The 25,696-nt window shown below is 42.0% G+C and overlaps 2 protein-coding genes across 3 annotated transcripts; both read left to right on the forward strand.

The window, feature by feature from the left end:
• Positions 1-240: 240 nt before the first annotated feature.
• On the forward strand, positions 241-1,997 carry HMX2 (H6 family homeobox 2). The gene is made up of 2 exons (XM_030570941.1): positions 241-520; positions 1,450-1,997. Exons 1-2 carry the CDS (start codon positions 241-243, stop codon positions 1,995-1,997), a joined length of 828 nt encoding a protein of 275 aa, XP_030426801.1.
• Positions 1,998-6,122: 4,125 nt separating this feature from the next.
• Positions 6,123-25,319, forward strand: BUB3 (BUB3 mitotic checkpoint protein). 2 transcript variants are annotated; one of them, XM_030570305.1, is made up of 8 exons: positions 6,123-6,226; positions 7,838-8,032; positions 13,147-13,216; positions 14,832-14,983; positions 18,723-18,881; positions 21,446-21,623; positions 21,993-22,209; positions 24,967-25,319. In XM_030570305.1, the coding sequence occupies exons 2-8, from the start codon at positions 7,838-7,840 to the stop codon at positions 24,974-24,976; spliced, it is 981 nt and encodes a 326-aa protein (XP_030426165.1). In that variant the 5' UTR covers positions 6,123-6,226; the 3' UTR covers positions 24,977-25,319. The 2 variants fall into 2 exon arrangements, with proteins under 2 accessions (XP_030426165.1, XP_030426166.1); XM_030570306.1 differs by lacking the exon at positions 24,967-25,319 and having other exon boundaries at positions 21,993-22,213.
• The last annotated feature ends 377 nt before the right edge of the window (positions 25,320-25,696 follow it).

Raw genomic sequence — 25,696 nt, forward strand, 5'->3', positions numbered from 1 at the left:
CACCCCGCCGCCTGGAGATCAGTAGAGATCTGAGAGAAAGGAGCATGCATTCAGGCTGGGCAAGCTCGGGGAAAACCTGCAAAGACACGCCAAAAACACCCCCCAAAACACAACCAAAACAAGTCCAGACAAGCTCCCCCCAGCCGCCCCCGACCCTCAGGCACACGCATTCACGCACACCTTCCCCCAGAGTGGCTCTAAAGGGAGCGCTTTCTTCCTCTTATTTCTTATGAACCCAGGATGAGCAACAAAGAAGACCCGAGCAAGTGTTGCCCTGCAGCCGCTCCGATCTCCAGTTTTACCATCCAGTCCATCCTGGGCAGCGGTACCTCGGAAGGGGGCAGGGAGCCCAGTTCCAAGGCTGCGGCCGCCTGGCCGGGCAGGAAGCGAAGTCTGTCTGTGTCCTCAGAGGAAGAGGAGCCGGAGGAGAGCTGGAAACATCACGGCTGCTTCTGTCCTGAGTCGCAGGGCCCCAAAGAAACCTGCCACAAACACCAGCCCATCAGTTTCATGTGTCTCAGTAAGTACTGGACAAATTTACCTCCTTAGGAAGTATGTAGATCTCCACATAGCTAGACGTTAATATGTAGAATGACAGCGCTCCACCGTGCATTCGCTCTTCTCGCTCGGGCTTTTAGCGGGTGAAACATTTTCATTTACATCTGAGCGTGGAATATACGGTCTGTTGTGACCAGTTCATAGAAGTATGTCTAAAACGCAGGGAAAATCAGTGTCTCGGGCGTTTGGTTGTACAAGTCCTTTGAAATCATCTGTTGTCAGACGGTAACATGTACACACCATGTCCTTTTATTTCTTTTTTGTTGTGGCTGGTGTTTCACTGAACGTTTGCTCTGATTTCTGGCCAAACTGCGGGTTACTTACCGGATTTGGTACAATGGGTTTAGAGATACCTTAGCTTCTAGTCCTTTCCCTGCATATTTTCCTCCTTCCCTTGTGAACGATTATCCGTTTAACATGATTGATAACTGTGGTTTTCTTAGATTGTTCTTCCTTACAGCTCCCCAGTAAGGGGAAGAGAGATGTTAGTTCTTAGCATTGTTTGGGAATAAACGGGCTGTGAAATGTTATGCTATAAAGTAAGATCTACCAGTTCTTCTGCTATAGGAAAGAAACATCTTTAACACCCTCCCACCTCCCCAAACTCCTAGTTATTCATCTATCTTCACTGAGGATAGAAGGGATGTATTTTGAAAGTAAAGAACCTCCAATCTGGAGGCTGATTTTCTTCAGCACTTGAGTTTGGAAATCGAATGAACTGGAACTTTGGAGCTGCACATTGCGGCTGTGAAATTGACTGATTTTCTTTAGCTAGTCTGTGGGCACCGGGGAGCTGGCAAAAATGAGCATTTTCTATGTTTAGAGCTTTTTGAATACGCTGTAGAGTGTCTGATGCGGAATATGTCTGTTTTCTTGTTTGTTCTCTTCAAGGCAATCCAAAGGGAAATGGAGGCGCAATGACGGTAAATACAGACAGGACGCAGTTCCTCTCCCAATCCCAACAGGACTTGAAGGAAGAAAAAGAGAAACACTTCCCTCCAAACTCCCCGTCTTCTGGGGACAGACAAAGGGACGGAGGGGACAGACAGGGTAATTCAGCCAAGAAGAAGACCCGCACTGTTTTCTCCCGGAGCCAAGTGTACCAGTTGGAATCTACCTTTGACATGAAGCGGTACCTGAGCAGCTCGGAGAGGGCCTGTTTGGCCTCTAGTTTGCAGCTGACGGAGACCCAGGTGAAAACCTGGTTCCAGAACCGCAGGAACAAATGGAAAAGGCAACTCTCGGCAGAACTGGAGGCGGCCAATATGGCTCATGCCTCAGCTCAGACACTAGTGGGGATGCCCCTGGTTTTCAGAGACAATTCCCTTCTGAGAGTGCCAGTGCCCAGGTCTATCGCCTTCCCAGCCCCTTTATACTACCCAGGCAGCAACTTGTCAGCCTTACCTCTCTATAATCTCTACAACAAGATCGACTACTGACTCTGAAAGCCGATGGCACTGTCTCCTTTCTCTGTATAGTTCTCCGCTAGCCGCAATGCCCTGTCATAGATTTCACCCGTCTGTATCCACAGGAAAACAAATGTGCTTCTTGCAGTGTTAAGAAATACACCACGTGTATTCATTATTTTTATTTATTGGACCCTCTCGGTTTGTTTGTTTATGTTCTAGGCTGGCATAGCGTTTTTCTGTACGATCGCCATGCATTATCTCACCAGACATAACTGACTTTCTGAGCTTCACGGGACTTTCAAAACAAATTGCAATCGTCTCTCTGTCTACATGTGCAGGTAGGAAAAGGCCCAGGGCTCTTGGTTATTTGTCTCTGCAATTGTATAGGCCAATTTCAACCTCTCCCCCGCTCCCCCCCCCGCACTCTTTTCCTGAATATTATTCTATCACTTGAAAATGAAATTTAAAAAACATATTTCAAATCTGTAAATATTTTTAAAGAAAATAAAACATTTTAAACATCGTTTGCAACTTTTGCCAAGTTGATTGCACGTTTCAGTTCAAAACGCGAAGTGCAGTGTTGTTGAACTACGGTATTAGCCGCGAAGGAGGGTACAATTAACGGAAGAGGGACAGACGCCTCTTGCGTTGTGCCGCCTCTGTTCGAACGAGAAACTTTCAATAGCTTTTCCCGACTGAAGTCAGGAAATGTTGTAATTCTCTCTTTAGAGTTACAAGAGCCTTTGACTTCCACCGGCGGGATTCCACCTACTTTTGGAGGCATTTGCAGCGAAGTCAACGTGCACTGATCAAAACAGGGCTGGAAATATGGAGTAACTCAAAGTGAAGTAATCCGGCAGCTGCGATGTAGGAAGAGTTAAAAAAAAAAAAAAGGCTAGTGGGAAAATAAAATCTTAGCCTAGGCAACTCACTGTAAGACCTGCAATTACTGTAATAATATATTAGTCTCTTCGATCCTATATAGGATATATAGACCTGCCATGCAAAATGCACCGGAGTTCTCAACACGAGTGACCTTTAGTTTGTGTAAAGACTCTAAATATTAAAAATGCTGTAATTAACTAGTAATTAATTTTTAAATAGAATATCTGGATGTAGTTACACGCACCACTGTCTACCCCTAATCCAGCCCTGCTATTCTATTAGTCTATGGTTCTAATCAGCATTGCCTATACAGGTGCACAGTGTTGTTTGATATTTTTCTACTTTATATTTGCACCCCACTTCTCGCCAGAAAACCATCCTGAGGCTATGCATGTGAAGAAGTACTTTTCTTCCTCACCTCCAGCATTATAAGCATCATGAATGGGAAACGTAGCCTACAGATTGTAATCCCCACACCTTGCAAATGTCAAATACATCTGGATCACAGCAGCCCTGGTGTCTTTATCTGGAAATAAGATGAACCTTCTTTATTAAGCGATCGGAGCAGAGAAGTGTTTCGGGAAATGAGGGGTGTTTTTATGTAGTTTGCATCGTATTCTGCTAAATGACACGATCACAGGTAAAGTGCTTGCCAGCTCCTTTTAATAGAAATGTGACATTCTGAGCCATGATTGATTTTAGCTCTCAGCAGCTTCTCTTGCAAGTGCTAAAAACACCTGCAGCCTCCTCTGTACAGAGGATGAAGTGAATCGTTTAAATAAAAAGTAAATACTTAATCAAGTGTTATTTAAATTGCAGGCACCGTTGCATTTTTAGCAGAGCCACCTGTTCCTTGGTTAAGGATTTAAACACAGGAAGATATTTTCAGAAGCAATAACTAAATACATTTCCACTAACATTACATTTACGATAAAAACAATAGAGCCTGAGGATTATAACGGTATCATCCTGATAAATGAAATGAAGTGAAACTCATTGAGTGTTTCCTTTCATGTAAAACCAAACATTTTAAAGTATCAAATTAAATAAACTATAGTGAAGGGCTTCGAGTGAATATTTTTAAAGGGTCAGATGAAAATAAAACTCATGGTTTGCTATGATTCAGGATCATTTAATTACATTATAATCCTTAATTTTTGCCCAGGGTTAGCTTTAAAAAATCAGAATTCACTGAAATGTTTTGCATTTTCACTCTCGATTCTTCCATAATTCCGATTTATTTTATCTGTTAATATTATTAACAGCTAAATATCAGATCTTTCTAAAAGACACTAGAAATAAGAGGCTGAGATTAATGTGAAGTTTCACTACAATATTATTGCATTTCAAAAGCTTTTTATGATCACAATTATACCATGCTCTTCTCTATACATACACACATACAAAAACAGTCTTCTTTATTACATTATATTAAGGAAAATAAAAATAAATTCAAATATTCTCACTCGAGGTTCACTGTTAATAAAAATATTTCAGAGTCCTTTGTAACCTCCTACATTTTAAAATAATCATTTTACATACTCCTCCAAGCTAGAGAAATGAAAGCACGCCTTTTCTATTGTGCATTAGTAATCACCCTTGTTAGCTTGGTGAGAAGCAGACATCTTGAGTCCTATTATATATACAGCATCTTTGCAACAGCAAGACTCTGTCGGTGTGGAATTGGCTGCTGTCCACTCTCTTTACATTAGTAAATGCAGAAGTTTACTCCAAGGGATGATCCGGAAGGCAGCCAGCACTAATTCCAGATTGGATTGAAGGAACCTTTACAATCAGAGTCTCTCCCCCCATCTCTTTCAGTCTTGAAACTTTTTGATACTCTGTGGTATTAAGATACAATAAATCAGTGGGTAAGCTTCAGTTCCCTGGCACTATTTTATATAACTGCCTATCTTACTTTTAGGAGCAGGCGTTTATAATTAATTTCCAATTAAAACAAATTTGACTCCTCTCAAAGGCTAATTGTCCCTTGCATTTCTCATTAATAAAAACCAGTGCGATATAAGATTATGCAAATAAGTCAAGAAGAGCTTTTGATGTCCAAGTACTAAAGAGAGTGGTCGAGAAACGAAATCGCTTAAAACTGCAAGGGGAATGCCACAGCTATGTCACAGACGCATGAAGAGAACAAGTGGAATAAATACTATTCCATTTAGAGGAGCGAATATCATATAAAGTGTGTCCCACACAGCTTTAAAGGGTTGAATAACATTTATTTATAGCGTTAAGTAAGGAAGAGCTAAATGAAGGATACGTTTTGAGCCGAGATACTTGTTTAAAAAGAAAAGAGAAGAGGAGGAGGAAAAAGAGAGAATCCTACAAGGCCAGTTCTAATGCAACCGGTTTTGCTAAGACTCCGAATTAAAATATATAAACACAAGTAAATAGAAAAATCAAATAGAATGAGAAGGGAGAACACTAATTGCATGCCTCTCCATTTCTTATTGGACCCAGAAAGGAAACTGCACCTTTAAGAAGTATGCTCAAGGGGAATTTAGGGGTACATCTCCTGCCTGCTAGTACAGCGTTGTGTGTGCAGGCATGAATGCCATAGTGAGTGTGCGGATGGAGGGGGCCGTGGACACAGCTAGTACACGGAGGGAGTTAACTTTAGATAACATTTTCACCCCTCAGCCACTAAGATGCATGCACGGACAAATGGTGCATGAGTGGAACTGGTTTATGGATAAATGATGCAAAGAAGGAGTGAGAGGGTCTACCTAAGCACCTATATCTATGTCTTCCTCATGGGTGGATGAGTGCATGAATAAAACTGATTCTTTGTTAACAATGGAGCATGGATGAAGCCGGAGCTAGTCGGTGCAAGGAGTTAGTGCGCGGGTGGAGTTCCGTACCAGAGAACACTCTGTGGGGAGAGGGGACCCCCCCCCGGCAAGTGATCCCCACTTTGGTTACTTGTCCTTGACTTTTCACTACTGTTCACCAGCTCCTCTCCCCCAGGAGAGCAGCAGCCAGACCAGCACAACCCACCTTCGTTATGTCCCATAAAGCACCTAGGCAAAGAGTCTCTTGGCCAAACAGTAACTCCGCCTGCGCCAGAAGGTGGTCGAGACGCGCACACTGCAAGTCCCAGCATGCCATGTCCCCTTTGGCTTACGCTCGTTCTATGGCACACCGGGACATGTAGTCTTCCCACAGAGACGCCACTGCAGCCTGTTAGCGCGTTGCATGCTGGGAGTTGTAGTTGCACGCGGGGTATGCTGGGATGCCTAGTTCGTCATTCAAACCCGCCAATCGGAAGGACCCGCGCTGGGGCAGGAGGCCGCGGCGCGCGCTGAGTAGTGGCGGTTGGTGACAGGCCCGGAGGTGCTGTAAACGGGACAGCCAGCAAGGTAGGCCGGGCTCTCTGCGGGCCGGGGGGGGAGGGAACGACGCGAGATGGAGGGCCCGCGGCAGGGAGTTGTTTCCTGCTGCTTTCGGGGCCAGCGGAAAAGGGCCTAGATCGGGCTGGCCGGGCTGCGCCGCGCCGGCTTAGGGCGGGAGCTGCCTCAAGCCTCCTATCGCCCCCGCAGGGGAACGATTCGCTCCGCCGAGCTGGGAGTGTATCCAAACCAGCCCCTGCGCCCCCCGAGCCCGCGGCTCCCTCAGCCTCTCCGCCCCTCGTGCTGCCCCGCTCCCCTAACTTCCGCGGCCGGGCCCCGTCAGGTCCCAGCTCCTCTGCCCGAGGCTCCCCTCACGGCGCCTCCCTGCTCCTCTCCGGATGCTCCCTACATTGGGGCCGGAGCCTTCAGCCCTCCGAGGCTCCCTGCATGGGGGGGGGGCACCTCCCCTGAGGCGCCCTACACGAGGGCCCGGCTCTCCTCAGGTCCTGGCTCCCAACTTCCCTCGAGGTTCCCCCTGCCACCCAAGCGTCCATGCAGGGACCCTAGTCCTTCTCTGGCCCTGCACATGCCCCCGCCTCCCAGTCCTGTTGTGGGTACAAGCATGCTCCCCTGTCCCCAACCTCTCCACATGAGTCCATCATCCGGGGCATGGGTGCCCTCCTCCTTCTCCATACCCGGGTACTCTCCTAAGCAAGTCCTGGGTGCCTGCCGAAGCCTAGGTGCAGCACGTGGCCACCTGTGTCATTCTGGGTGCCATTCATCCTCAGCCTCTACAGGTGGCCCCTCCAATCCAGTCTCCACACGAGCTGTTCCAGCTGCCCTGTGATGTTCATGAGCTCCACACACAGCCTCTCTCGTGCCCCTGTGCCATCCTCTGCAGATGATCCCTCAGTGCTGTCCCGGATGCCTGACCCCCCTGATTCCTATTCTGGGTGCAGGTCATTCCAGACTATGCACACTGCCCCTGATTCCTGTCTTGGGTGTGCGCTCTTCTAGGTTTTGCCTCTCATCCCAGGCAGGGCCTCCCCTCTCTCCCGCCATGGTCCCTAGCCTCTGCTCCCACACCCTCAATTGTGAGTGGGCCTTCTGGTTCCCAGCTTCAGTCTCTGGAGATCTCAGGGCTTCAGCCCCGTGGGAAGTGCTTGCTGGGGCTCGCGGCTTCAACCCTCCCAAGGTGCTCAATGGAGTGCGGGGCTTCAGCCCTACTACTGCTGGGGCGTGGGGACCTGGCACGTGTGCCCAGTGGGGCTGAAGCCCCAAGAGCCTCCTGTCTGCTGGGCAGAAGCCACTACCCACTGCAAGACAGTCTTGAGCTCCTCACCCCTAGTCTATAGATGGAGAATGAGGTCGGGATGTGAGGGGCACTTTGAGCTGCACTTCAATGGCAAAAGTGGCTCACCAGCCACAGTTTGGCCATCCCTGGACTATGCCTTTCTTTGATTTCTGTGTAGTGCCTTGCACACATTTAGGTGTTATAAAATAATAAACAGAACTATATTCTACAGTTTTCCTGTAGTATATTGTTAGTTTTTAGATGTATTGACTATTCCACAAACTTCCCACTTTTAACTCCTATTAATTATTGTAATGACAACTAACTTTTCTGTAATCTTAATTCAGATGACTGGATCAAACGAATTTAAATTAAACCAACCACCAGAAGATGGTATTTCATCCGTAAAGTTTAGTCCTAATACATCTCAGTTTCTGCTTGTTTCATCTTGGGATACTTCTGTCCGTCTCTATGATGTGCCTGCCAACACCATGAGACTCAAGTATCAACATTCAGGAGCAGTGCTAGACTGTGCATTTTATGTAAGTATGTCATCTTGTCTGTGTTAGATTCCAGTTATATACCAAAGCTACAAAGGGAGTACTTTAATCCCTTAAATTAAAGGGGACAGTGGCTGCTTGAAATGCAGTCTGCTTTTTAAAAGTGTAAAAAAGCTACAGTTACCTCTACTATTTTCTTGGTTTTTGACTTTTAAAATGTATTCTTTCTATTGCTGTGTCAAAGATCCATACAACAGTGGTAATTGATTGTAGTGAAATGGATTATACAGAAAGTGCAATCATATACAAAGCAAACAAACTGAAATATAGAGAATGTTGCTCTAGTTCAGGGGTAGGCAACCTATGGCACGTGTGCTGAAGTTGGCACGCGAGCTGATTTTCAGTGACACTCACGCTGCCCGGGTCCTGGCCACTGGTCCGGGGGGCTCTGCATTTTAATTTAGTTTTAAATGAGTCTTCTTAAACATTTTTAAAACCTTATTTACTTTACATACAACAATAGGTTTGTTATATATTATAGACTTATAGAAAGAGACCTTCTAAAAATGTTAAAATGTATTACCGGCACGCAAAACCTTAAATTAGAGTGAATAAATGAAGAGTCGGCACCCCACTTCCAAAAGGTTGCCGACCCCTGCTCTAGTTTTTGTCTCAGTGATCTTGGTTGCTTCTTTTAGGTAACATTCAGATAGATGTGTGTGTTTTTTTGTTTTTGTTTTTGTTTTGTTTTTTTGTTTTTGTTTTTAAAGTTTAGGGGAGATGGCCTTGGGCCTGCCAGAACCAACTGGAGGCAATAATCTTGCTGTAATATTGAGGGATTGTAACAATTCTGAAACTCAGTTACAATTTTAGAATATGAATAATGTCTTTTAAACTATTAAAAATTGCTTTAAAAAGCAAATAAACCTTACTATCTGTTATTAAATATTTAGCCTTCGAGCCTACTACAGCTGCTTCAGACTCTCTGGTGTGCAAAGCTGCCTTAAAGATGCCTTATCTAGACATAACAGGATCCTCCCTGAGGAGTCGCTTGGGCCATGTCTACACCGTCACACCCCTGAGCAACATAAGTTTTGCCCGCATAAGTGGTAGTGTGCACAGCACTATTTCGGCAGGAGAGCTTCTCCCGCTGACATAGCTACTGCCATTCATGGAGGTGGTCTTATTATGTTGATGGGAGATCTCTGTCCTGTCAGTATAAAGCAGCTACATGAACAATCTTACAGCGGTGTAGAGCACTGGTTTAGTAATGCAGAGTTTCTATGTCACCCTGTCTTTCTGCAGGGTATGGGACATAGATGGGGCAGCTCCTGGATTCTGGTAATCCCTGACTGCTGTAACAACCCTTTGGGTCCATCTGCAGTTAATATAGGAAGGCCCTGATTTGCAATGAGAGACTGACCTGCTGCCTGTATGCATCTTCTCTTTTAGTCCCTCCACCTTGTGATGTGCTGTGTGCCCATCCACCATAGCTGCAGATCAACTATTTAACAGTGCAGTTCTTCAGTTTATTGTCCAGTTCTGGAAAGTTAAATACAAAGGCAGCTAGTATGTATATGTGAAAAGTTAATGTATTATGAATAGTTATAGCTAGTACAAGTGTCTTGTGTTCAGAATATCGTTCCTTAAAAAGATCATTATTTCTTGACAAAAGAGAAGGTTGAAATAATCATTTGCATCTGACTAATCTTTAGGTCAGGAAGTTTCTTAATTAATCTTGTAGGGAAAACAAGAAGTGCATTCTAGAGAATTTATGGTAATTCTAAAGCATGGATCCTGCACTGCTGTTGAGTATTTTGCTGTGCAAAGCTATAAGAGGAGCCCAACGGGGGGCTATTTGGCTGAGGGATGCCTTGAAGGAGCATATTAACACTGAGCTTCAGTAATGTGTGTTGCTGTAGTATACTGAGCCTAGCCTTGTTTGTTTGAACTGTGCCATGAACCTTATAATAATTGCTGTGTGCCCGAAAAGTAACACTTCTAAAATCACTTTTTAAAGTAACACTTGGTAATATGACCAGACTGACTCTGCTGAACATTAACACAAGAAGCCCCCAGATGTGTCTGTGTATGGGAGTGTGTGTAACAAGGGGTGTGTGTGTGTGTGAGAGAGAGAGAGAGAGAGAGACTGACTGTGTGTGTGTTGGGAGAGTGTGAGACTGGGGTGGAAGAGTATGTATGTGTGAGAGAGAGAGAGACAGTGTGTGTGTGTGTGTGTGTGTTGGGGGAGAGTGAGTGTGTCTTTAAGTTCAGACAGCAGCTGTAAGCAACCATTCCTGAGGCAGAAGCTGGTGCACAGTCAGCTGGCGTCCTCCTATCCTCAGACTCCAGCTCAGCAGAGACTAATAATAATACACCTCCACCTCGATATAATGCTGTCCTCAGGAGCCAAAAAATCTTACTGCGTTATAGGTGAAACCGCATTATATCTAACTTGCTTTGATCCACCGGAGTGCGCAGTGCCCCCGGAGCACTGCTTTACCGTGTTATATCTGAATTCATGTTATATCAAGGTAGAAGGTATATCTCCATATACATCATCTCAGAGAGCTGGAAGGGACCCTGAAAGTTATAGCTTCACTAGACAGGACCAAGTACTGATTTTGCCCCAGATCCCTAAGTTGCCCCCTCAAGGATTGAGCTCACAACCCTGGGTTTAGCAGGCCAATGCTTAAACCACTGAGCTATTCCTCCCCCTACTACACTGGTGGAGAGAGGGGGCCACCCTAACATCAGCCCCTGCCTCCCCAGTTCCGCACAGCAGAGCAGTTGCTCTCTTCTCTCCCCACCTCCCACAGCAGCAGCTTGTCTGCCAACTGCAGCGGTCTTATGTGAGCTCTCCACACTGAGCAGTTTCAGAACTTCCTGGGGCTTTGAAAGGAGAGCGGCACTTGCCTGTGTAGCTGGATGCAGGGCAGTGGAGTTCAAAACCATGAGCAGAGTGGTCATGGTGGGCATTGTGGGATACTTTTTAGAGGGCAGTTATGATGATGTGATGAATGCAGCGTCTATGCTAACACTTTGTTAATCTAACTTTGCTGCAAAAAGCTCTGTGCCTCTTGTTGGGGTAGTTTTATTTTGTTGGCAGATGGAGCATTTTAGTGTCTACATCTCCACTGTTATGTCAGCAAAAGGCAGCATTTGTCGACAAAACACACTGCATAGTATAGACAAGGCCCAAATAACTGGAAGGCAATTAACTAAGGAGCATCTGGGCCTAATAAGAGGCTTTGGAGAACTCAGTTGGGGAAGTTTCCGAGGAGAAAGGAGGCTCTGTAGGAGGGGAGCTCCCAGGGAACCTGAACTAGGCAAAAGCTCTCCAGGTAGGGAGACCTGGGAGAGGCATTGAACAAGACTACAAAAGCTCTTGTGGCAGTGGAGAAGCCTGAGGGCTTGTCTACATCAGAAAGTTGCAGCGCTGGTGAGGGAGTTACAGCGCTGCAACTTTGAAGGTGTACACATGTGCAGGGCATCACCAGCGCTGCAACTCCCTGTTTGCAGCGCTGGCCGTACTCCCGTTTTGTCTGGGGTGTAGAGGATCCAGCGCTGGTGATCCAGCGCTGGTAATCCAATGTAGACACTTACCAGCGCTTTTCTTGACCTCCGTGGAACGAGGAAGCCTCTGGTAATCAAGCTGGTCTCCTTTCCCGGTTTGCTCTCTCGTTCCCGGAACCCCGAGCAAGCAGGTCTCCTTCCCTGCGGTTTGCAGGGTTGCTTCGGGAACGCGAGAGCAAACCGCGGCGAAGCTGGTCTCCTTTCCCGGTTTGCGCTCTCGTTCCCGGAGCCACCCTGCAAACCGCAGGGAAGGAGAACCGCTTGCTCGGCGGTTCGGGGAACGAGAGAGCAAACCGGGAAAGGAGACCAGCTTCGCCGCGGTTTGCTCTCGCGTTCCCGGAGCCACCCTGCAAACCGCAGGGAAGGAGACTTGCTTGCTCGGGGTTCCGGGAACGAGAGAGCAAACCGCGGTGAAGCTGGTCTCCTTCCCCGGCTTGCTCTCTCGTTCCCGGAACCCCGAGCAAGCAGGTCTCCTTCCCTGCGGTTTGCAGGGTGGCTCCGGGAACGCGAGAGCAAGCCGCGGCGAAGCTGGTCTCCTTCCCCGGCTTGCTCTCTCGTTCCCGGAACCCCGAGCAAGCAGGTCTCCTTCCCTGCGGTTTGCAGGGTGGCTCCGGGAACGCGAGAGCAAACCGCGGCGAAGCTGGTCTCCTTCCCCGGTTTGCTCTCGCGTTCCCGGAACCCCCCTTGAAGCCGCCCAACAGCGCTGCAGTGTGGCCACATCTAACACCACTTGCAGCGCTGGTTGCTGTAAGTGTGGCCACTCTGCAGCGCTGGCCCTATACAGCTGTACTAATACAGCTGTAACAACCAGCGCTGCAAAATTTTAGATGTAGACATGGCCTGAGACTATACAGCAGGAGTTGTTGCCAGACCCTACAGACTTTTGTTTTGGGACTTTGTTTATCTGGTCTCTGAAGTAAGAACCTTAATACCATTATACAAATGCTCCTTTCAGAAGTCTTTATTGAAGGGAGAGGTATTGTTGTCAAGTAGACTTTGGTTTCTCCTTGACCGGGCCGTTATAGTGATCTCATTGATAGGGGGAAACTGATGCAGGCCACCTCAATGCCACACTCAGCTACAAGAGGGTGCTTGGGAGGTCATGGTGCCCCTTGTACATGGACACACCACCAGTTAATAGGACTATTAACCTGCATTGACAGTCATTTGAAGAATCTACTTGTGTCACTAATTCAGATAGAAAATGGAAAAAATAAAGTTTATTTGTACAATATATCAGATTGCAATTTCTAATAACAAATTTCTAATTATTATTTTCTTCACAGAAATTAAAGCACTCCACCTAATATTGTAAAACCCTTTCGTTCCAAAATATTCTCAGACTCTTGATTTCAGAAGTTCTGTATGGGTTCATGATCTACCTGTGTGGATCTGATTATAGGTTCAGGACCTTAACCTCCACCACCTCTACCTATGAATCTTCATTTTTCTTAATTTCCAGCAAGAAAGGAGGTACTTTGGAGTGTGCCCAGGAGGTTAAGTGTGACACCTCGACACTTAACTTATTTAAGCCCAGAAAACTGAACATATACAATAAAGTAGAATTTCTTACTTAACAGGATCCTACACATGCTTGGAGTGGAGGATTAGATCAGCAGTTGAAAATGCATGATTTGAACACGGACCAAGGTAAACTGGTTGAATACTGTAATAGATGATTTTTAAGTGAACAAATAATGAGTGGAATTTGTTTATTTTCAATTAATTTATAATTCTAAAATTCAAATTAATATATGGCTGTGGTTTTTTAGATGGCGGATACTGGCTTAAAGAATAATAGCTGTTTGATTCATGAACACTTCGTATTTAACTGCAATGTTTTAGAAAGCAGTCGCAGGTATAATGGGAGAAGCTCCATTTACTTTCATACATTATTATATACTTTGTGCATGTATTAGATAAATTAAACCTTTAATTAGCCATGGACAACTCTAGGCAGAATGAAACCTGTGGTCTTGAGAGCTGCATAAAGTTATTTATCCACTGGCTTCATATCACTGCATTAATATGTGCAGTGCGGTGACATATTTACATATATACCAAAAAAAAAACCCCTAAGTTATTAAGGTTGCAAAGTCAAGCACACGAAAGTTAGGAAATGCCAAAATTAAGATTACTTGTGGTACCAGCTTTGCCTAAAATAACCGTAATCTTTTCTTCTGTCTGATGTTTACATTTTTAACTCTATAATAACATTCAGTTTTATACATTTAATGAGTATATGCATGCATACCATCTGTGGTGGTGGTACTTGTGATAAATGCAATTTTCTCACTGCCCCTTTACAGACTACATGCACTTTGCCTACTAATCAGTTTCTGTGAGGGAACATTCAAACTTCTGAGCACTGTCAAACAGCTTGCCATTTTCCTTTTAAAAGAAACCTGCCAGAAAAATGTTTTTTTTCCCCCCTTTGTTTTCCAAACTACCCTTATTGGAGTTGCAGGAAGATGGGCAATATTGAATCCTGCTCCAGGAGTGTGATTAAGATTTGACTTCTCATGACATAGTGAGGCCAAAATGGGTGCAGTGTGACATTTGGAAGGAGTGGTTCCCAGCTTTCCAGCAGGACACATGGAAGGTTTTTCAGAATGGAACCTTATGTCATGGAAGGCTCTTTAAGGGAATTCTAGAAGTTTCTATAATCTTACTAGTTACAATTTTCCTTTCTGTTCAAAGATGTTTGAATTAGGGTAACAAAAGAAGCCAGGTTTTATAGAGAGTACCAATACAACTTTAAAAACCTCATACTGTTTTTCTGTATTATGTGGTAGATAGGTGTGAAATGAATAATGGTGTGCTATGACCGTTTCATTGTCGCCTTTTGTTAGGAGTGCCTAATTACTAACAAGTGGCAAAGCCATGAGTTAATATGGCTGTCCTACACTTACGTTGATTAAACTTTTGTAATACACAGTCAATGTCTGAGATTTTCAAAAGAGCCTAAGATTTAGGTGCTCAGCTCCCACTGAGAGTCAATCTCAGTTGGGCACCTACTGCCCCTTTATGCCTCTGAAAATCTCCACATGGCTGCCTAATGCCCTTAAGCTCCCTTAAAAATCTCAGCTGGTATCTAGACACTCTACATTTAACACTTTTTAAAAGTGTATTGATTGCAGAGATCAGAAGACCAAGCACTCTTTAAAAGATGTCTCAGCATGCCAACACATTAGTGAATGGCAGATTATAGTTTGTGGATTTTAATGGAATCAGTAAAGTTGCATATAAATCTATTCTCTTGTAGAAAATCTAGTTGGCACGCATGATGCTCCTATCAGATGTGTTGAATATTGCCCAGAGGTGAATGTAATGGTGACTGGAAGTTGGGATCAGACAGTCAAATTGTGGGATCCCAGAACTCCTTGCAATGCAGGAACTTTCTCTCAACCTGAAAAGGTTTGTATTTAAACAATAACTATTATATACATTAATACCAACTGTATATGTAATGCATCCATTAAGAATGAATGTCCTCCAAGCAAGGCATTTCCTTTTAGTTAGTCTACTGGGTGAGAGGATGTCTTGTGACACTGTCAAGAGCCCTGAGGAAATGTCCTTCCTTGACACTATGGCTATTATATGATCTGAAATTTGTTAGCTGACATATGAGAAATAACCACTGAGGGCAAGTCTACACTACAAATTTACAGCAGCTGCGCTGTTGTAGTGCTTCTGGTGAAGATGCTCTAAGCTGACGGGAGAGAGCTCTCCCATCGGCTTAATAATTCTACCTCCACGAGAGGTAGTAGCTGTGTTGGTGGAAGAACTGTGCCGCCGACATAGCGCTGTCATACTGACCTAAGCATTGTAAACTACATTGCTCGGGGGTGTGGATTATTCATCCCTCTGAGTAACGTAGTTATACTGAAATAATTTTGTAGTGTAGACCAGGGCTAAGTGGAAACATATGCTTTGGTGTATAGTGTTCTGTATATAGTATAAGTCCTTAGCTAGTCTGTGAAGATTAGTACAGTAATCCTTAGTTTAAGGATTCCAGCTTTTATTAGTAAAGTAGGACTTCATTCTCAGTACATCTTTTGTAGTCTTTGGTAAACAAATCAAATTCTTGTACATCGAGACAAATTTGAAGAAAATATAGAGCTCATGAAAGTAGGACTAATATCACTGGCTTCAGTGAGATGTATTGAAGGATATGCTGTGCAAACTTCCCCAAACAATTCTACCACTGTGCCTCAGAAGTGATCTGCTGCACTTCTGCTGTTCAATTCCTGGGATTTTACAGACCAAAGCCCCCAGTAGCTTTGAATTCTCGGTAGTCTTATGATGATTAGAAAATTGGATGGTGGGAGAAATTAGTATATGAAAGAAAAATTTACTTTGTGTGAAAGATGGGACTAAATCATTTAATCATTTTTGTGATGAGTTGAATTTTAGCCAGCATTAGCACAGAATACATGCTGCCATCTCTTTGCTGTTATTAATATGCAGCTCTGCTGCTGACAAGCGTAGAAGGAAAAGAATAAAATATGGCATTGTCAGCTTTAGTCACATAGAATGCTAACCTTTTCATTCTAGGCAACAGTCTCAGTGGATATACATGGAAATTATATATATCATAGAATTCTATCTTCATAACCAGATGGTAGCTAATTTTAAAGAACACTTTACAGTTTTGCATTACTATTGATTTCATCCATTTCTTTAGACTACACATGTTGTCCAGTTGTAGTTAGAGCTATCAGTATGTTCTACGTTGCATCTAGATAGCTTTTTTTTGCCACAACACAGTTGAATCTACTTCTGGTAAGAACTTTATTCTGAATAAAATAATTGCATTATTTCTAGTTTTTTATTTATAGTTGTATGTGGCATATAAAGAACTATGATAAATTGCTGACAGAGTATCATATAATGGACAGCCACACTGAATCAAGCTGCTTATTGGTTCAGCAAGATTCATTATGTCACTTTTTAAATATTGTCTTTGATAAATGAATACATCTAGTCAACTACATGATAGTGGTTTCATTTGATTTATGATTGCAAGGTGTAGAAAGAATGCTTATTATACAGGTGTGACACCAGTTTGTAAAGAAGATGTAGGATCTTTAACGTTCTTAATGTGGTTATTCCGATGTATGTGAGAATTTATATTGTTTGTGTGACTGTCTGTTTGTACCTGCGTCAAATTTTATGTAATAGTCAAAAATGATCATTATTTAAAATGCATAACTCCTTGTGATTGTCAATATAAATGTAGACTGTTAAATTCTTTTCATTATATAATCTGAAGCAGAGTAGTTTCTTGACTGTCCAATACAATTATTGGGAAGTATTTAATTCATGTTTAAAACTGAATCTTATTCAAATGCTTGACGTGGCTTTGTGCTCCTATTTTTCTTGCCCTCTTCATAAAAAAAAGACAAGTGGGATTGGGACATTAGATTTCTTCAGAAAGTTCTGATAAATCTTAGGTAGACTGAACATTAGAGAGCCAACCCATTAAAAAACGAGAACAAACTTAAAATATTCAAGCATGTTTTTAGAAACAAAGTTAATTAGCAAGACAGTATGCCTGAACGTAGGTAGCATAATACACAGAAAGATCATGTCAGGTAGTTTAGGACCAAAGATGGTTTTGTAAAAGCACTTTTACAAACCCTGACATATTTGGTAATGTGTTCATTAAATTAAATGAAAAATTAGTTTTATTTAGGCATTTCCTTACGGTATTAGCAAAATTCAGCAGCATCATGGGTAGTACATGAAACCAGAAAATGAAGTTGACTTCTCTAGTTTTACTGTACAAATAGATGTCAAAATTAAACAGCATAAGTGGTGAAATATTTATTTAACTTTTTTTAGTTCTAATGAAATGCTGACAACATAAGTAGAATGTTATATATTTAGTTATGTTAACTTGCTTTAGCAAGAGCTTGTTTTTACTACTTGCCACTCTTACTAACATTCTGGTGGCAGCAGCACAGCTGTGTGTTAGCTGGATTTTGTCCTGGCTATGCATCATCAGAATGCTTAATTGAATTCTGATGGTAGAATTCTGATTGCAGAATCTTTACTGACCGGGAGACAAAAAAAAATCCCAAGCTTGAATTTATTTTACTTTTTATTCAGATCCCAGGTTGAGTGTACACATCTAGTAGTTAAAAACCCAATCTTTTGTAAATTTAAAAGATTCTGTGAATGTTATTGAGGAAACAATAAACATGAATCCTTATGATGTCATTTATCAGAGTAGCATGGCACTTCATGGGCTCTGATTTATTTATTTTTTTCCCCCCAGATGTGCCAAGTAGCTCTGCTCTGATTGACTTAATTTAGAATTGTGCTTGCTCAACATCTCTGAAAACAGGTTTTAATATTTCTTTTCTTGGCCACGTACCCCTTAAGATACTCCCATTTGATTAACAAAGCTCATGTCTGAGAGAGAATTTTTTTTTTTTTAAAGTAACATAGGATTATAAGGGGGAAGAAAATAAAAGGAAAATATTTGGTAGAGTACTGTGTGATTGGTCTACAGGGTTAATATGATAGTGGCTGCAGGTTTGTGCACATTATGAGTAAAGACAAGTTCCAGTTTGAATAACCTTTTCTCTCTTTCAGTTACTTATAATTTTTGCAAATTTCTTTTTTTGGTCTGAAATTTTCCATTTATGTACATAAAGAAACATTCTCTTTTTACTCCGAAATTCTGCACATGGGTAACCTGGTAGCTGAAGGCAGAAATATCAAACTTGGCTTGTTGTGTGGATCTTACTGAGATAAGGAGTAAGATAATTTTGAATAAAATTGACTAAGTGATTAGAGTCTGAAATGTCATATGTACATATTAGCTAAAATACAGCACAAAGTTCAATTCTACATATACAATGCTACAATATTAAGCTGCATTTTAAGATATACACTAAGGCTCAGAGTTAAGGTAGAATTTGCATCTTTATGTCGTGTATTGCCAGATCAGCTGTGTTCCTACAGACTACTCATTCAGCACTTAAATTACTGGCTGAAAAAAGAAAAAAAAATCTATAGCTATATTTAATTGCAGAGGTCACCTGTGTTTTAATTGCATGTTCCATTTAATTCATCACATGATGATAAAAGGTGGCTATCCAGGCTAATCAAACTAATAATAGTTTTGTAAACTTCTTTTGAAAAGGTGTACACTCTCTCTGTGTCTGGAGATAGGCTTATTGTGGGGACTGCAGGTCGGCGAGTTTTGGTGTGGGATTTGCGGAACATGGGTTATGTCCAGCAAAGAAGAGAGTCAAGTCTGAAGTATCAGACCCGTTGCATCAGAGCATTCCCAAACAAACAGGTATGTATGCTGTGCAGAGACTCTATCCTTGATTCAGGTAACTTAATCTTCTGTAGCAAAAAGGGATTTGTGTTGATTTACTCAGCTCACTAGATTCCTTACTCAGCTCAGTACATTTCTTACTCATTTAAAAAGTTATTTAATTTGAAGAATTCATAGTTTAATCTCTTAAAATTAATGACAGATATTGAGCTACTTGTTCCCATGTTCTTTAGCAAACACTGATGTAATTTTAAAATGTTAACTTAAAAATGCCCCAACTCTTTTTTCTTTGCTATCCTCACTCTTTTTCTCTAAATCTTCCCCTCTTAATCATCCTTTTTAAAAGGTGTTAGTTAATGCATCAGAACATCCTGACAACTAAACCTTTCCAAAACAGCAAAAGAGGCAGAGGAGGAGAGAGATGAGAAGACTTACTGTTGCTGTATGACTTTTAGGCACATATATGCCATCAGTTCTTCAAGAGGTGCTCAATAGTAGTGTGGCCGGGGCTTACAGATAAGTGTAGTATTATGCAGCATATTTAACTAAAAATCGTTGTAAGCTCATTTACTACTTGCTCCATCATTATTTTGACTCCTTGCTCTACTGGGTTGCCTCTAGAGTCTTTGAAGGCCATGCCTTGTTTGCCAGAGGGAATTGCATAAGAATGAGTTCGATCATCTTTCCTTCCATCATTCCTTTCCCAAGGGTTTAATGGGGTCCCTCTGCAGTGCTCCTGCAGTGGAAAGCATAGAACAATTTGGAACAGACTTTTCAGGTGCAAGTAGTGAGAGCTGGATAATACATGTAGTGGAAGGCCTAGTTATTCATTCTAGAGCTAGTGTGAGTAGAAATATGCTAGGTGCACCAGGTGTGGGACAGGTAGGCTTAACCAGGCAGGATCCAAGTGTGGAGGGGCTCAGTGTGGGGTGAAAGTATTCTGTGTGGGACAGCCTGGGTGGAGGCAGCTCAGTGGGTGGTCTAGGTGTGGGGGGGGATCTGGATACCCAGAGGCTCGTTTGGGAGGGGGTGTTTCCAGGTGTAGGGACAATGAGACTCTGCAGGGACTTCCAGGTGAAAGTGGTTGGGGCTCAGCGGTGGGGTTTGGGTGTGGGAATCTTAGCAGGGGGTCTGGGTGCTGGGGGAGTGAGGCTTGGGATGGATGTCTGAGTGCAGCTAGGTGAGGGGTCTGATATGGGGGCTCAGGGTGGTGCAGGAGGGTGGGGTTTGAGTGCAGGGAGTTCAGTGAGGGGCGTGGTCTGGGTACAGAGGCAGGGGTCAGAGTGCAGGAGGGCCTCAGATGTTGAGGTTCAGTGAGTGGGATTTGGGTATAGAAGGCTAGGGGGATTCTGGGTGTATGGGGTGAGGCTTGGCGGAGGTGTCTGGGTATGGGAGGACCAGATTCATGGGGATTGGGCGGATGGGGGAGTAGCTCCCCATACAGTGACCCCCTCCCCTGCAGTTGAGGAGTGATGGAGGCAGGAAGCAGGGGAGGATGCTGAGCTTTCTGCAGCTTGGAGAGATTTCTGGGGGTGGGTTTGACACAGCCCCAACTACTCCTTGCAGGGGAAGAGGAAGTCCTCTCCTGCCTAGCCGAGACTAGCAGCTTCCTGGTTAGGGTAGGAACCATTGGCTAGAGTGTCCCCAGCCCTATGGTGATTTACCTCTCTGTTGGCTGCTTCAGATGTCTGAAATGATGTACCTGCGCAGCTAGGGAGTGGTACATTACTGCTCTTGCAGCTTCCCTTTGCTTCCCTGTCAGAGAGTCATTTTTCTGCAGGGAAGCAAAGAAATCTGTGGGGGACATTAATTCTGTGCACATGCAGTGGTGCAGAATTCCCAGGAATTTAGAAAGCTATATCTTTTCATCTCCGATATTTGTGGTGGTGGTGGTCCAGTTACAACTTGACACTTCAGACAATACTGTAGTCTGGGATTTGGATAATTTTGCTTCAGGTAAGCCTCATTATTTTCCTATTTCTGAAAAACTTTTATATTAAACCTATGGCAAAGTTACAGTAAAAAGAGTTCTTTAAATTTGCTATGTGCCAGTACTATAGTTGGGTAGAGAAGCAGATGCTCTTTTGGAGTGCAAGTGGTGTGCTTTGAAATTACTATTCTGATTTATTTTGTGCATTTAGTTGAATGCATTTGTGAGTTTAGTTGCTAACCTGAACTACCTTTAATGAAATAATATACTGGAAATATGACCTGTCACCCTCTGAGTTTCTGTGAAAGTTGTGATCAATAGGGTGCTTGGGACAGGTGGCCAGATATGGAGTGTTCAACTCTGTAACTTGCTGACCAGTTCTAGACTCACCAAGCTTTTATTTGAGGTGCAGTTGAAGTTGCAGGGAAGCTTTTTTTCCTGTGACTTTTTAATTATTAAATTGTGTGGATGGGCCATGAGTTGTATACCGCGGAACCATAAATATGAAAGCAAATATTCATAATTTTTTGTGAAAAGTGTTTCTTGTGTCTGGTTCTAGAAATGTATAAGATTAATCATAGTTATCAAAACCTCTGCATATAAATCTGTCAATAGGTGTATCATTTTTTTGTTTTGTTTTTTTGTTTGGAAGGGTTATGTTTTAAGCTCTATTGAAGGCCGCGTTGCAGTAGAATATTTGGATCCAAGTCCAGAAATACAGAAGAAGAAGTATGCATTCAAATGTCACAGATTAAAGGAGAATAATATCGAACAGATTTATCCAGTTAATGCCATTTCTTTCCATAACATCCACAACACATTTGCTACAGGTACGGTAGATACTTATTGGGTTGTATAAAATTATTGCTACTAAAGATGTTTAAGTACATTTAGTTCTTGTTAGGCTTCAATTTAGAGGTTTCAGCTGTTACTGGAACATTTAATACACTAAATGCTTTTAACAAAATGTTGTAATTTTTCTTTTGATGCAGTGGGACCTAACCTTAACAGGTTTATTTCTTTAACACATTAATTGTGGACTCTTCTGTGTTACAAAACTGTTTCATAGTGTCCTTGGACAAGTGACAAAATAATTCATTATAGCGTTTGTCACTGTTTGGTTGCATTAAATGCTATAACGGTTTGGTTTTCTTCCAGTTATAATATCTTAGCTCTTTTTTCCCAAAATCCATTTGTAGGTGGCTCCGATGGATTTGTAAACATTTGGGATCCATTTAATAAGAAGCGACTGTGCCAGTTCCACCGGTATCCGACCAGCATAGCATCGCTTGCCTTCAGTAACGATGGAACCACCCTTGCAATAGCATCATCATATATGTATGAAATGGATGACATTGAACATCCTGAAGATGGTATCTTCATTCGCCAAGTGACAGATGCAGAAACAAAACCCAAGTGAGTCTGCTTCACCTGTATTTGAACCTTTTCTAGCATTCATCCCAGGATTTATTAATTTTCCTAAAGTCATGAATAGCATTATTGATGCCTAGTAGATAGTGCAGCTTGACAGTAGGGTTGGAGTTGATTTTATCTTGTTCTCCCAAGCTTTCAATATCCGTAGGTTGATAGATGTCTGATGGCTAAAATTGTGTCTAGTTGTTTTGTAACAGGAGAATGTCAAACTCCCATTCTTTTTGAATAAGCACTTTTATTTGAAGCTATGGACTTATTGCTAACTCACTTCTTCAAAATTAAGTTGAAGATTTCAAGAATAATTAATTTTGAGCAAATTTTGCTGTATTGTATCTTTAAGACTTTGAACTGTTAATCTTTTATTTAAATACTGATAATAAATCTAACCTTTCCTCTTCAAAGCAAATGCACTGAACTGGTTCTAGGGAATGCATAAAATCAAGGAAAGGGGTCCCATCCTCTGTATCTTGGAGAACAATCTCTTTATATTTTGAGTATTTAACCCTTTAACAACAGACTATATGCCACCATTTCTGGCAAAGAGAAAACAATGATGTTTATGGTGCCAGGCAGAATAGGCTTCTGTTAATGCCCATTTGAAGGAAAGCTAAATGGAAAAAGTGACATCACAATACAGAATTATACACTGGAATAACCTCTATAGTTTACGTGATCTGGCACTAGGGTATATTATAAAGGTTCTCAAGGTTTGTCACTGCTCACTAGTGTTTTGCTTTTCTAAATCTCAGACTGCTTTGTATTTATGATTTAACCATTTTGTTCTGGGAGTTACTACTCTACCTATTTGATATAGCCACTTTCCAGAGTTTTGGACCTTTTGAGCCTCAAGATTTTGATTTATTAAAATCAATCAATATTGCATTTCACTTTAGAACAGATACTGTGACATTGGTCTTTTTCTCTTTTAATGCACTGCTCCACAGGCTGTCATGCAGTGACACTCGTTTTAAAACATCGCAGTTTTATGGTTATTTTAGTAACATTGATGGTAGAACACTAAAATAACTGTCAGTTTCTGGGGTTTGTCCCCTGCTTCTTAACAGTCTGCCCTGAGGTTGGCACTCACATTTGTGAGCCACTCTAAACAGGTTGTGTGTCCTATACTTAGATTTCACCAACCAAGTATCAGTTGTGAGCTCCTCAAGTACTAGAAGAGCCATAACATGGAGTGTCAGCCTGTGTGACAGATGGTCCCTTATGCCAAAAATCACAGCAATATTCAGGTTACTCTCAGTCCCAAAGAACCAGTCACGTACCGCAGTTCAATTGTACCTTAGATCTGTCACCAAAGACAGTGCTTGTAGCCAGTTCTATGATAAACTATTTAAGGATTTATTAACTAGGAAAAATAAATTAGTAATTTACAAGGTTAAAGCAGGTAAACAGACACACAAGTTACAGTCTTAGGTTCCAAAAAGTAATGGAAGATGCTGTAATATGCAAGCTCTGTGTGTCCTTGAGGGCTAACCCAAGCTAAGCCGCTTGGGGATCCTGTCCTTATGCCTTCTCCAAATTTGAAGCAGTATAGTGTTACAGTTCCTTCTAGTCAAGGATGTTTATTCCCTTCCCCTAACGTTCAAACTGTGTTGGGACAAGGCTTTGTACATGTCCCCTCTTCATGGTTGTGGCAGAAGCAATCAACAGTATTTTGTCCATTGATGTTCCACAGTGGTTTGTCTGGTGTCTGTAGGTCTTTTGTTGGTTGGAAGATGACACCTCTTTTGGTAAACTTGGGATTTTAAAAAATAAGTAACTGTAAGATAAAACAAAAATCCTTACCGTTACGGGGCATACAGTGGTAAGAGCTGTTTTCAGCTATTTCTATCTGTTGTTGGTTGTAGTTGCTAATTCTGTAGATGCTTTATTCCTCCTTATGAGGAGGTTAATCTACAATTAAACAATATTTCCTCTTGGCCCTGTGTTATTTTCTGAAACAGATGGTTCATCGTTTCCTGGGCTGTTAAACACAGTGAGGTTAAGGTTAGACTCTTGGGAATCAGCTAGTTTTGAATCTTATTAGGCTGTAGAAGGAAAACTAATCAGAATACTCCTTAATATCATTTTGTGACTGTAAACAATTATTTATTAGCAAACAATTGATCCCAGAAGGGCAAATTGTTTGAGTCAGTAATGAGCTGAGAAAAGACAGAGCATATCTGTGTATTTGGAAAATAATTGTAACGTAATTGCAATGCATTTAGACAGGCATCTATTTGGACCTGTTTCTATCTTTAAATGAATTTCTGAAAACATTAACAAGGTTTATATGCTTTTCTGACATTTATAAGTTGCTTGTGCCAACCTTAGGACACCAGCTTTCTAGTGACTAAGAATGATTTTTAATACTGAATACTATAGTGTGAATGCATCATATCAATGTTTGCTCCTAAAATGGAGCACTTTTCTTTAGCTCTCTTCCTAATAGCTTCAGTTAGTAGTGCTTTTTAATGACTTTTTCTACTTTCTCAGGTTAATGTGAACTATCTTACATTTTGGGATATTTCATTTTAAACACATGGCAAAATAATGCCTTTTAAATAAAGGATATTTGGGAGGCTTATGACTTACTGACAAACTACATATTTTTGGTACAGTAAAATAGTTGTCCTTTCTGTGCTATTTTGGATTAATATCTTTATTTTGTATAGAAATTGTGAAAATATGAATGCTCTAAAAAGTCTAAAGGTCACTTGTTGAAACATACTTTTTTTATTTCAGGTCTACTTAAAGTTATTGCAAAAAGCTTCATCTCCTTTCTCTATGAAAGATTTATTTACCTGCTCCTAACCTGAAATGGTGATTAAAGGATAATTTTGAGAAGAACAACTTTTTGTAGTGCTTTTAGTTCTTACCCCAAAAAACTTGTGTATTTATGTACCTCAGCATGCTGTACTCTGTCATATCTTTTCTATTTAGAACATCAGAGAATCAGTGGTTTCTTTAACCACAATCTGAAATGTAAATTAGTTTTTTCCTGTAAGTAAACTTACTGCATTTTGTAATTTTTTTTAACTCTGGGGACTTCCAGTGATCTCTGAACTGCTCAATAAATCTCTTTTAAAAAAACCTGATCTGTAAATGCATTGGATAGTAACTTTCACGTTCTGTGGCAGTGTGGCCTCCAGGATGAGTTCTGATGATGTGGGCTATGGCAAATCACTTAATGTTTTTCTTTTTTCCCCATCAAATAAAATAGGCTACATACCTCACAGGGATGTTGATTATTCAGTCACTGTTCTTACAATGCTTGCAAAGTAAGGCTAGGCTGTAGTGGCAACTTGATGGCTAGTGCAGAAAAGTTTCCCATTTGAAGGAAAAGCAAAGGCTATGTGAAAGGCATGAAATTCAGACTGTCAGTGCTTCAGTTACTGCATGGTCAGAGAAAAGCCTGAAATCAGTTATGCTTTGGAACAAATGAGAGTGGAGAAAGGGAAGTTGGCTGTGACTG

The sequence above is a fragment of the Gopherus evgoodei genome, chromosome 7 (genome assembly GCF_007399415.2).
Source record: "Gopherus evgoodei ecotype Sinaloan lineage chromosome 7, rGopEvg1_v1.p, whole genome shotgun sequence".
In the NCBI taxonomy this organism is placed as follows: Eukaryota; Metazoa; Chordata; order Testudines; family Testudinidae; genus Gopherus; species Gopherus evgoodei.